The sequence below is a fragment of the Peromyscus leucopus genome, unplaced genomic scaffold, assembly GCF_004664715.2.
Source record: "Peromyscus leucopus breed LL Stock unplaced genomic scaffold, UCI_PerLeu_2.1 scaffold_1341, whole genome shotgun sequence".
Classification (NCBI taxonomy): domain Eukaryota; kingdom Metazoa; phylum Chordata; class Mammalia; order Rodentia; family Cricetidae; genus Peromyscus; species Peromyscus leucopus.
Window position 1 is genome coordinate 1 of NW_023504492.1, and position 13,712 is coordinate 13,712.

Below are 13,712 nucleotides of genomic sequence, written 5' to 3' on the forward strand. Positions count from 1 at the left end.
TCCCATTGTGAGTTCAGGACCCAGACTTTCCATGTGGGTAACATCTGCTTAAGATTTACTATTAAGCTTAATAGAGAATCAGTGTCACCAAAAATAATAATCACATTTGGTGATGATTCCAGGATTTTCACCTGATTTTTCCAGGAAGTGGCCAGAAATGAACACCTGATGACTAGGATCATTTCCACAAATGCTATGCAGACTCCATTTTTCTCCATCTTGATTCTCAAATCTGACAGGATCTGGGAACCTTTGTGATCATCTATGATGAACAGCCCAACCCAGTTCCAGTGGAAATGAAGCATCAAAGATACAATGCCAAGTGTCAGATATGTGTCCTTGGGGGCCACATGGTACAGGGAAGAAAATCTTCTTTGTTCACTGAGGGTAGTATCAAAAGGTCTAAAACTAAGCTGTAGGGAAAAACAATCAGAAAGAAGAACATTGTCATGAAATTTAACTCAATTCTACAGCAATGGCTTAACGCCTCTGAAGTTCAAATCAGTATTCCTATGGGTTTATCAGAAAAGCACAATGATGTTCTTCTGTCAGCTCAGCAGCTGCACATGAATCTCCTGATATTTTGAGTACTGTCTACAGCCCCATATCCCTGCAGCCAGTGGCCCAACACCTGCTCAGGCTTCAGACTGGAGGTACTTCCAGTCCCAAGGCCTGGGTACATGGTGGCTGCTATGTATAGGTTTAAACTAAGTCTGAATTGTTCTACTTACCAACAAAGACTCAGAAGTCAGATTTGAGGGTGAAAACACATTAGATCAGAGAGGGCGAGAAGCAAACTAGTTGACCTTCCTTTTTGCCAGAGCCCCATCAATAGACATGTCTCTTCATTCATCCCAAACATAAAAGAAAGCACCAAACTCTTAATCCCACATTACTCCTTCCTGTATGTCTCTCTATCTGCATTCCTGGATCATCCAGACTCTCCATAGCTAATTCCAGTCACCTAGTTGCTGACTTCACCCCCTAAACTAAGGATTTTTTTAATTAAACACATACACTATCTCAGGGTTCACATTAAGAATGAATAACCCTTGACAGTACAGACAATACGTAGAGGTTCAATAGGGTGGTGTCCTGCTCCACCCTTCCCCTTATCTCTATTTTAAGCTATAAAAGTACATATGTATCAACTATGTCTGCATACTTCCCTATCCATGAAGAGCTACTCATTTCCCCCTTTCTCACACAGACAGCTGAAATACCATCAAGTAGAGCTGGCATCATGTCGTATTCCATCATCCTCTCTCACCTGTGGAAATTTTTAAAGGTCCAGCACTGTCACTATATATTCAGTTATTGCCCATGATGGTCCTTTAAGTACAGCAGCTGACATGCCCTCTCTTGCACATCTGTAGTTAGGTAGGGCATAACTAGGGTCTGAAAATGAGCCAAAAAGATTGGCCAGAGTGTGCCTCTGACCATGTCGGACATTGTGGACCTTGAATTCCAGGGATGTATTAGGTAAAACATAGGGATTGCTGTTGATCTCCTCAATTGCAAACATCATGGCCAAAATACATTAGTAGTTCCTCAACTTAGAGCTGCAGAACAATATTGAGGAGGAAGGCAGAACAATATTGAGGAGGAAGATTCATACCACACAACAAATTACACACATGCAAGCTTAGTGTACTGGCTTTTACAATTCAAATACTTCTGTTTCCCCAAATCCAGGTTTAAGTATCTTTCTAGTATTTAGTGCAAATAGAATGGGACTATTATTTGCTTTTTAAATTTTTCCAATTGAAAACAGATTTTTTTCATGAAATATTTTCTAATTATAGGTTCACCTCCACCATCTCCTTCCATGTTCTCTCCTCTTCCCCTCCCACTCAAACTTGGCCTCTTCTTCTCTCTCTTATTAGAAAACAATCAAATATCTAAAATATAATAAATTAAAATAAAAACAAACAGAATGGGAAAAGTTTTTTTTTAACCAACTCTACTTTAGATAATGGGCTAATGTACAAAATATATGAAGAACCCAAGAAACTAGACAAAAACAAAACAAATAATCTAATTAAAAAGTGGGGTACAGAGCTAAACTGAAAATTTCTTGCACTATCAGAATGGCTAAGATCAATAACACAAGTGACAGCTCATGCTGGCAAGAATGTGGAGCAAGGACAACACTCCCCCATTGCTAGTGAGAGTGTAAACTTGTACAGCAACTATGGAGATCAATATGGCAGTTCCTCAGAAAACTGGGAATGGACATACCTCAACACCCAGCTATCCCACTCTTGGGTGTGTACCCAAAGGACGCTCTATCCTACCACAAGGATACTTGCTCAGCTGTGTTTGTTGTACCTTTATTCCCAATAGCCAGAAGCTGAAAACAGTCTAGTTGTCCCTCAACCAAAGAATGGATAAAGAAAATTTGGTATAGATTTATGCAGTGGAGTATTATTCGGCTGTTAGAAAAAATAGTGACATCATAAAATTTGCAGGCAAATGGATGGAACTAGAAAAAAGTAATCCATGGACCCCAAAAGACAAACATGATATGCACTCACTTATAGGTAGATATTAGTTGTTAAGTCAATGGTAATCACAGTCCACAAACCCAGAAAGGCCAAGTTACAACTAGTACTCTAAGTGGGACACATGGATCTCTCTGGTAAGGGGAAATTGAATAGATATTTTTGGGTACATAAGTAGTGGGGAGTTGGGTTGGGCATCTGAACAGGAGTGGGGGAGGTATGGAGGGAGAGAGTACTGGGAGAAATGACTAGAATTGGGGTGCATTTGTGGGAGCAACCTAGTCCAGTAGATGCTCCCTGGATTTTATGAAGGTGATCCTGAGAGATTCCTAGTAATAGAGGATATGGATCTGAACTGTCCATCTTTAGTAACCAGGTCAGCTTTCCAGTGCTGGGACTGGCACACCAACACAGCCACAAAACCTTCCCCCTACAATTTGTTCTGCCTTCCACACATTCTAGGTGAGTGGAGATGCAGAATTTGTGGTACTGAACAGCTAATGACTTGTTTAATTTAAGGCCTAAGCCAGGACAGGGAGCCCATGCTTGACACTGTCTAGATGACTATGAACTGGTGGTTATCTCTGATAGCCCAGAGATCTATAATAGACAATCAGTATAATGATTCTTAGTGGTATTCCCCTATATTCATAGATGGTGCCCCGTCCGATTGTCATCAGAAATTCCTTCACTGTCAGCTGATGGGAGCAGATGCAGACACATAGCTAAACATTAGGCAGTGAGAGAGCGAGCCCAAACTGAAGATCTCCATTGTGTCCCTCTCCTTGGAGCTTGGAGACCTCCATGGAAGAGTGGAAGAAGAATTTTAGGATCCAAAGGGATCAAGAACACCATGAAAACAGTTCTACAGAGTCAACTAAGCAAGATTCACAGAGGCTCACAGAAACTGATGCAGCCATAACAAAGCTTGTATGTGTCTGTACTAGGTTCTCTGCATACATATAACAGTTGTTAGCTTGCTGTTTTTGTTGCCTATCCCAGCCACGATATGAGGGTTTGTGCTTAGTCTTATTGTATCTTGTTATGTCCTATTGGGTGATATCCCTGGGAGGCCTGCTCTTTTCTGAAGGGAAATGGAGGAGGAGTGGATCTGGGGAGAGAGGGAAAGAGGGGGACTGGGAGGAATGCAGGGAAGGAAAACTGCAGTCAGGATGTACTGAAAACAAAACAAAACAAAAACCAGACCATCCCCACAAATCTAAGTAGGCACAATTATCTTAAAATGTGACAAAACAGCCCCCTGGCGTGATTCCGTCCTGCGTGTCTGTTCTGCAGAGCAGTGGGCAGTTCCCTCCGTCCGACTTCTCTCACACCGAAGTGCGCGCCTCCACCTCATGGAAGACTCCATGGACATGGACATGAACCCTCTCAGGCCTCAGAACTACCTTTTCTGTTGTGAACTAAAAGCTGACAAGGATTATCACTTTAAGGTGGATAATGATGAGAATGAGCACCAGTTATCACTAAGAACGGTTAGTTTAGGGGCAGGGGCAAAAGACGAATTGTACATCGTAGAGGCAGAAGCAATGAACTATGAAGGCAGTCCAATTAAAGTAACACTGGCAACTTTGAAAATGTCTATACAACCAACAGTTTCTCTTGGGGGCTTTGAAATTACACCACCTGTGGTCTTAAGGTTGAAGTGTGGTTCAGGGCCTGTGCACATCAGTGGACAGCACCTAGTAGCTGTAGAGGAAGATGCAGAGTCAGAAGATGAAGATGAAGATGAGGAGGATGTAAAACTTTTAAGTATGTCTGGAAAACGATCTGCTCCTGGAGGTGGTAACAAGGTTCCGCAGAAAAAAGTAAAACTTGACGAGGATGATGAGGATGACGATGAAGATGATGAGGATGATGAAGATGATGATGATGATTTTGATGATGAGGAAGCTGAAGAAAAAGTGAAGAAATCTGTACGAGATACCCCATCCAAAAATGCACAAAAATCAAACCAAAATGGAAAAGACTTAAAACCATCAACACCAAGATCAAAGGGTCAAGAGTCTTTCAAAAAACAGGAAAAGACTCCTAAAACACCAAAAGGACCTAGTTCTGTAGAAAACATTAAGGCAAAAATGCAAGCAAGTATAGAAAAAGATGGTTCTCTTCCCAAAGTGGAAGCCAAGTTCATTAATTATGTGAAGAATTGCTTCCGGATGACTGACCAGGAGGCTATTCAAGATCTCTGGCAGTGGAGGAAGTCTCTTTAAGAAAATGGTTTAAACAGTTTGAAATAATTCCGTCTTACTTAATTTCTGTAACAGTTGATATATCTGGCTGTCCTTTTTATAATGCAAAGTGAGAACTTTCCCTACTGTGTTTGATAAATGTTGTCCAGGTTCCATTGCCAAGAATGTGTTGTCTAAAATGCCTGTTTAGTATTCAAGGATGGAACTCCACCCTTTACTTGGTTTTAAGTATGTATGGAATGTTATGATAGGACATAGTAATAGTGGTGGTCAGATGTGGAAATGGTAGGGAGACAAATATACATGTGAAATTAACTCAGTATTTTAATAAAGTAAAAAAAAAATGTGACAAAACAGACATCCAACAAAACCTATTCAGAAGAGGCAGTGAAGTGTCCTTTCTAGTCACTAAGGGAAAAAATCCAACAACAGGGTATAAGAATGCTGATCAAATAGACATCAAATACAGGATTCCCCAACTTCACTGATGAGACAGTCTTAGATTTAAAAGGACAGATCAACCTTAGGACAGAGATGGTAGATGAGTTCAATACCCAACTTTCAATAATAGACAGGTAACATGGAAAAAAAGTAAATAGAGATATTCTGAAGTTAAATGACATCATAACTCTATATTTAATGCACCTGCTCACTTGCAATGCTCTAGATAGAGGACGTTTACAGAAAGCACTTTTTGTCCACTCTCCACACTGTACCCTTCAATAACCCACTCACAAGAAACAATACTTTCAAAATGTCTTCAAAATATGAGCATTCTGGCCCAGAAACCTCCTATTTTCTACCAACCAATGGGATATGAGGCTCAATATTTTGAGCAGACAATTTTAATAAAACTATATTATTTTTAAAAGCCTTTTTACATCTACAGAGACCATATGATACAAATAAGGACTCCTTTGTATTTATATGCACTATGTACACATCAATGCAAAACTGAATGGCATGATGGTTCTCCATCTCATTGTGAGCACACAGGCTTACAGCTTGACATTTTGTTCTCCTGGGAACCAAGAAACAAGCACACTGTGGGCAACCCAAGAGTAGTATATATCCTCCCCAAATATTATGTATGAATTTGCACTAAAAGTTATTTCCAAACTATATTGTATTACTAGTTCTACTTATAAAGTAAGAGAATCTAAAAAGATGTTTCTAGAAGAATACTCAATATATTTATTTAATGTTCTAGAATTTCTCTGTAGACCATGCTTGCCTTGAAAACATAGGTTCACCTGTCTGTGCTTTACAAATGCTCTGATTAAAGGCATGAACCACCAAGATGCTTGGTTCTTATTGCACATGACTTGTACTAAACTGGACAATTAATATGATTAAAGTAAAAAGGAGGACATGTCGCCGGGCAGGGGTGGTGCATGCCTTTACTCCCAGCACTCGGAAGGCAGAGTCAGGCAGATCTCTGTGAGTTCGAGGCTAGCCTGGTCTACAAAGCAAGTTTCAGGAAAGGTGCAAAGCTACACAGAGAAACCGAAAAATAAAACCAAAAACCAAAAGAAAAAGAAAAAAAAAGAAAGGAGGACATGTTACATTCCATGGTTTAATTGCTGCACATTTTTAAATATGATGAATTATCATCTTCTACACCATAAACAGAAACTGATGTCATGATAATAAATGAACATGTATAAATATTACTGATAACACATGCAAAACTTAAAGAAATTACTGCAAATAGTTTTAAAACATGCAGGAAATCTGTGCCATTTCTGAAAAATACAGTTTTGATAATTGGTCAATATACCTTGTACAACTAAAAGTTTGTGCTATTTTACAGCTTCAGTATGACATAGTGTAATTATGTAAAATAAATGTTACATTGTAAAACTGATTTCAAATAACCAGTAAGCAGATATTTATGTCCTTTAATTTGAAAAAAAACTAAAAAAAGAAAATATCCACAGTAAAACAAACAAAATCTTAAAATCTGAGTTTTCATATTCTTCTAAAGCATAAATTGTTTCATGTTATTAATATACAAATGCACACCTAACTAATGCAATGCAACTTGGACATATTAAGTAAACCTTATTTTTAAATTAGTGTTAATGAAAAGCATTCTCATACACAGTCAGAGAAAGTGCCATTATTACTTTACAGGGAAATTAACCCCTATGCATCTAAGATTCTATAGTGTGCATCAACATATGCCTATGTAGATTAATCTGCTTTAGTCAGATGGTAGTCATATTTTGCAACTATTAGACATTAATTTACCATCTTCCTAATATTGAGAAAAAATTAAAATCCAATCAAAGTTGGAACACACAAAATTAGTGTGATGGAAAATAATGCTAGGTGCATAACTTCTAGCCTTTTGTAGTCATGGTAATTATGATAAATAAATTTATGCATCTACAATTAATTTTTTTATTTTCTAATTTTATTTATTTATTTACTTATTTAGCCCAAACTGGCCTGGAACTGAATATGTAGTTGGCCTTAAACTTGTGGCAATCCTCCTGCCTCAGACTCTTTTTTTATTTTTGAAATTATAATTTTCTTCTTTTCTTTTATTTTACAATACCATTCAGTTCTATATATCAGCCACGGATTCCCTTGTTCTCCCCACTCCTGCTCCCCTCCCCTTCCTCCCAGCCCACCTCCCATTCGCACCTCCTCCAGGGCAAAGCCTCCCCGGAGGACTGAGATCGACCTGGTAGACTCAGTCCAGGCAGGTCCAGTCCCCTCCTCCCAGACTGAGCCAAGTGTCCCTGCATAAGCTCCAGGTTTCAAAGAGCCAGCTCATGCAATGAGCACAGGACCAGTCCCACTGCCTGGATGCCTCCCAAACAGATCAAGCCTATCAACTGTCTCACCTATTCAGAGGGCCTGATCCAGTTGGGGGCCCCTCAGCCTTTGGTTCATAGTTCATGTGTTTCCATTCGTTTGGCTATTTGTCCCTGTGCTTTATCCAACCTTGGTTTCAACAATTCTCACTCATATAAACCCTCCTCTTTCTTGCTGATTAGACTCCCGGTGCTCCACCCGGATGCCTAGCCTTGGATCTCTGCATCCATATCCGTCAGTCATTGGATGAGGTTTCTGGCATGACTATTAGGGTGTTTGGCCATCCCATCACCAGAGTAGGTCAGCTCCAGCTGTCTCTCGACCATTGCCAGCAGTCTATAGTGGGGGTATCTTTGTGGATTTCTGTGGGCCTCTCTAGCACTTTGTTTCTTCCTTTTCTCATGTGTTCTTTATTTACCATGGTCTCCTATTCCTTGTTCTCCCTCTCTGTTCTTGATCCAGCTGGGATCTCCTGTTCCCACAGGCTCTCTTTCCCTCTACCCTCACCCTTCATTATTCCCATTCATGTCCAGATTGTTCATGTAGGTCTCAGCCATTTCTCCGTCGTTGTGCAATCCTCCTGTCTTTCTTGGTGTCCTGTTTTCCAGGTAGCCTGCTGGGTGATGTGAGCAGTAGTCCAGACATCCTTGTTCCACGTCTAGTATCCTCCTATGAGTGAGTACATACCATATTTGTCTTTCTGAGTCTGGGTTACCTCACTCAGGATGATTTTTTTTAGATCCATCCATTTGCCTGCAAGCCTCATGATGTCATTGTTTTTTCTCTGCTGAGTAGTATTCCATTGTGTATATGTGCCACAATTATCCATTTTTCAGTTGAAGGGCATCTAGGTTGTTTTCAGGTTTTGGCTATTACAAACAGTGCTGATATGAACATAGCTGAGCAAGTGTTCTTGTGGTATGATTGAGCATTTCTTGTGTATATGCCCAAGAGTGGTATACCTGGATCTTGGGGAAGATTTATTGCCAATTTTCTAAGAAAGCACCATATTGATTTCCAAAGTGGTTGTACAAGCTTGCATTCCCACCCGCAGTGGAGGAGAGTTTCCCTAGATCCACATCCTCTCCAGCATAAAGTGTCTTCAGTGTTTTTGATCTTAGTCATTTTGACAGGAGTAAGGTGGTATCTCAGAGTTGTTTTGATTTGTGCTTTCTGCCATCACTCTCTGGATTAAAGTGTCACTTCTGTGAGAATCTCCCTCACATGGAAGTAACAGCACTTGCATCCTCCCAAAGTTTCCTTAGCAGGCTCCCATTGCAGCCTTATGGTACCACCCTGAATTCACATCTTCATGCTGTCTTCCCCACATACCTGTCAGCTAAATGACAACACAAAATACTAACAATTCATCTAATGCTGTATAAAAAGCATGCCCACCACCACACAATACTTATTTACCATTCCAATATATGGTGACTCTGTGGTGGTATTGTGTTCCCCAAAATATTGTGGACCTTAATAAACTTACCTGGAGTCAGAGAACGGAACAGCCACTAGATACAAAGGCTAGAAAATGGTGGAACATATGCCTTTAATCCTAGCATTCCAGAGGTAGAAATCTCTCTGGATCTCTGTAAGTTCAAGGCCACATTGGAAACAGCCAGGCATAGTGACACACGCCTTTAATCCCAAGAAGTGAGACTTTAATCCCAGGGAGTGATGGCAGAAAGCACAAAGATATATAAGGCGTGAAGACCAGAAACTAGAAGCATTTGGCTGGTTAAGCTTTTAGGCTTTTTTTGAGCTCCAGTTCAACTGAGACCAATTCTGGATGAGGACTAAGAGGCATCCAGCCTGAGGAAACAGGATCAGCTGAGGAACTGGCAAGGTAAAATAGCTGTTCCTTGTTCTGCTTCTCTGATCTTCCAGCGTTCACCACAATATCTGGCTTCAGGATTGATTTTATTAATAAGACCTTCTAAGATTCCTGCTACATGACTCAATACCTTTCTTTGTCAGCAATGTTTGTGGGCAGTGGCAAGAACAAGTTGTGTAGGATTCATGACTTCAGTGGCAGGAGATGACTCAACAGTTAAGAGTGCTTACACCTCTGCAGAGAACAAGGGTTTGGACTCAGCATCCATGAGGAAGCTTATACCTGTCTGTAACTCGAGTTCCAGGGGCTTGTATGCACTATTTTGGCCTCCCCAATCTCCTGCACATAAATCACACAGAAACACATAGATATATTCAAGGAGGATAAATGAATAACCAACTATTTACAAAGACTTGTGGCTACAATCTATTCTACATGTACCTTTACAGGGATACAATCATCAGACAGATATAGTGTAGAATTCCCTCACAGTGCTGTTTGATTTTTCAAAACACTTTCTTTTACAAGATACTACCAGCAATGATTTTACACTGAGTCAAAAGTGTATGTGAAGGCACAGGTTGTTATTTATAAGGAAATTTTTATTGATCATATACTTGTAAAGCAAACTTAGGAAAGAAATAGATTTTATTTGTGCTCTAAAAGGGCCACAGAACTTAGTAGGTCCACAGACCCTCCCTAGCTCAACTGACTCCATGTAGAAGTACCACTCAGACTATAAAACTCACCACCTAGCAGCACAACCTGCCAAACTGAAGCAAAGGCCTAATCCATCATAGTCCTTATAGTTCTGGGAAAGTCTCAAAATGTACTAACTTTGCATTTTAGCTTCTATGGATCTACTTTTGGCTCACTGTTCTTGGTAACTGAAGTATGTCAACCCAGAACATGGTTCTTTTGTTTCAAATCTCACCCTGAGAGAGGCTCAGTGCTACACTGGGGTCCTGAACATCAACTGTAGTTGACATCCAGCTAATGATGACTTTATTTGGCTTAAACCTATGTCTGAGCAGTCTTCTCTAGTGAATAACACAGAGCAGTGCAACACCCTTCCAGACCCTTTTAAAAGTGCAGTGTGGATAGCAGAAGTCAGTCAGTCTGAAGGATTTCTCCCTGCAGTAAACACTTACCTGTCTCATTGGAAATCTCATTTGCTGGGCAGGGGGTGCAATCAAAACAGCAGGCTGCCATTCCTTCTTGATGGATTTTTCTGAATCCAGGGTGACAATCAACACTGCACTCAGCAGAAGGCATCTGAGGAAAATCAGACAGATGCTGGGCCAGGAGTTTGACTACTCCTTCAATAGTTATAGCATCTCATCATGTTGAGTAGTTAACAAGTTTTCTTTCTATCCGTGACCTGAGTGAACACATTTCTTTCAGTACTTTGTACAAGGCCACACATGAATATGTGAGAACAAATTGATGAAATATTGAGGTGCTTCTGAACTACTAAAAGTTCAGGAAGACCTAGGAGTATATGTTGTGTAAAAACTGAAAGGCCTGAACTGAACACCCTACCCACCCATCGTGTAGCTTAGATTTTCAACTTGACACAAAGCAGAGATACAAGAAAAAAAGAGAAACTAAATTGAGAAGTTGTCTCTGTCTAATTGGCCTCTGGTCATATTATTGATCTATTTTTTTATTTGCTCATTAATTCTGGAAAGCACCACCATACTTGGTTCCTCTTCTGAATTTAGTGGGAATGCTTTGAGTTTCTTTCCATATAGTACAATGTTGTCCATGTTTTGTCTTATACAAAGTTATTTTGTCAAGAAATGTCCTTTTAATTTTTCAAGGGAGTTTTTTTGTTTCTTTGTTTGCTTTCTCTGAAGGGATGCTGGACATTGTTCAAGACCTTTTCTCCATCTTTTTCAATGAGCCTACAATTTTTATCCTAGCATATATTTATGTGACATATTATACTTGATTTATTTGCATATGTTGAACCAGCCTTACATCCCTGTAATAAAGTGATCTTGTGTATAGGGACTGATCTTTTTGATGTGCTGTTGAGACCTGTTTGCCAGTATTTACTTGAGAATTTCTTCGTCCATGTTCATTGATTAGAGTGCAATTTTCTTCTTTCTGATTCACTTTACCTGGAATGGTCTTTTTCCTGTACTGTAGAGACTCTATTCTTTTTTATGAGTACAGTGGCAAGACAGTATTGTTTGTTTGTTTGTTTGTTTGTTTGTTTTTAAAAAACTCCTTGTCTGTGTCCTTTGATTAGAGAGTGGGATTCTTCAAATTCAGTTATTAATGAAAACTATTTGGTGATTATTGTCAATTTGTGTTTTTGTAAGTTTTGATGTATTTCAAAACTTTGCTTTTCTGTCTAGTGATCTAGTGTAGTCTACACATTCCTGTGACATCTACTGTTTATTTTAATATTCAGTGTGAAGGAGTGTGAAGTGTAAAGACACTGTGGAATTGTCTTCCTTAGTGATGTTCCAGTAGCTATATATTCCTGCAATTTGTAGTCACCATTACAAGTTTTTCAATCTTCCTAAAATTATGAAGGATAGCTTTGCTGGGTATAGTAGTTGAAGTTGGAAGTTTTGTCTCTGTTTTAAAAACATAATTGATACTCTCTCCTTTTAAAGTGTCTATGAATAAAGCTACTGTGGTTATGATGGGGACTTTCAATGAAATTGACCTTTTCTCTTGTAACCTAAAATTCCTCTTCATTTTGCATAATTGAGATTTTAAATAATATTAAAAATTCAAACTATCCTTTTCTGAACCTGTCTGTTAGGCCTTCTGACTGCCTCCTATATCTGGGTGGCCGTATTTCCCCAGCATTTGGTAAAATTTTGGCTGTCATTTTATGAGAAATATCTATGATGCCTGTAACATGTTGTCCTCTTCTTGTGCCTGTGCTTTCTTATTTTGGTCTTTTACTGATGTTCCCGAAGTCTCTCATGTTTTCTTCATCCTTCCTTATTGTTTTATCTTTGTCAGAGTTTAAATTAAAATTTATCTGTCTTGTTTCAAGTCCCAATAGTCTGTCTTCTACTTGAGACATTCTCTTAGTAAGAAGTTTTAGACAGTCTGTTATTTGAATTGTTGTGTCTTTCATTTTCAGAAAGTTATTATGAATTCTTCATTTTTATTGTGCCTTTATTGAATTTTTGTCACATCTTCACTCAATTTCTTATTATTTGCAAGTGTTCGTGGTCTAATTGGTTTGTCCTTAGAGGTTATTTGTATGCTCTTTGATTTCTGCAACATTCTTACAATTATTATTTGAAGTCTTTGTTTAGTATGTCACTGAGTTCACTGTCATGTGAGCCTATGATTGTCCTGCTGCCTCACTGTTTGCAAGTGCCATTTCTGCTTAAGATTTGCATATCTAGAATACGGTACATATTGAGTTGTTTTGAGTCCTCCCTATCCTTTTGGTTGATGTATTTATAATGTTCAAGTTAGGCCTGATAGAAGCAGACTTGTGATTTCATTGCTGTCCTCTGATCTAGGGGAACAGGCCATTAGCTAAAACTTTAACCCATTTGCTCTCTTCTTTGAGCATAAGTTTCTCATCACTGTGAAAATAGAAAATTAACTCTTGATTTAACTCTATCTGAGCAACTTGAGATATCATTTCAGATTAACTTTGCACACTTTCTGGACATAAACCCCTTTCAAACTCAACACACAACATTGTAGTAGGCAATGTAGTTCAGATAATATAAAACCAGACACATCAAAATCAATACCTAGACATGATAATTTAACAAACAGACAAGGATAATTTTACAAGTTGAAACTAGAACTTTCAGAAATATATTTGGTAAGAGTGTTAAGCTGATGTGGGCATCTAGGGCTTCCGCAGCAAACTCTTGCAAGCTGAGTGACTTACCAATAACAGAACCTAACTCTTCAACATCTTTGGATGCTAGGAGATCTATGTAAGGGAGACTGAACAGCTGGTGTTCGGCTTCCCCTGTCTTCACGGGCTGAAGAGGAAAGGGTGCTTGCTGATGGAGAAAAGGGGACTAATACAAAAAGTACAAATGGAAAAAAATCAATACCTGTATATATCTGGGGACACATAATGGGATATTTTATTTACAAATTTTCTCAAAGCCAAATTATTATGATTATGAGCGCCTGTCCAAACTCATAAGGAAACAATACAAACCTTTTTTGTTTGTTCATTTGTTTGTTTGAATGAGTTATGCAAGAATTAAGGTGCAAATAAATGATCTTCTATTGAGGGGTTCCTTTAGAATTTATGATACAGGACAGTAGAGGTGGCTCAGCAATCTATCACACTTGCTGTTCAATCCTCCACTCCTACACTTAGGG

The 13,712-nt window shown here is 39.1% G+C and overlaps 1 protein-coding gene across 1 annotated transcript; it reads left to right on the plus strand.

Annotated features, from left to right (window-relative positions):
• Positions 1-3,775: 3,775 nt before the first annotated feature.
• On the plus strand, positions 3,776-5,012 carry LOC114688229 (nucleophosmin-like). The gene has a single exon (XM_037201759.1). The coding sequence runs from the start codon at positions 3,860-3,862 to the stop codon at positions 4,733-4,735; it is 876 nt and encodes a 291-aa protein (XP_037057654.1). The 5' UTR covers positions 3,776-3,859; the 3' UTR covers positions 4,736-5,012.
• Positions 5,013-13,712: the final 8,700 nt, after the last annotated feature.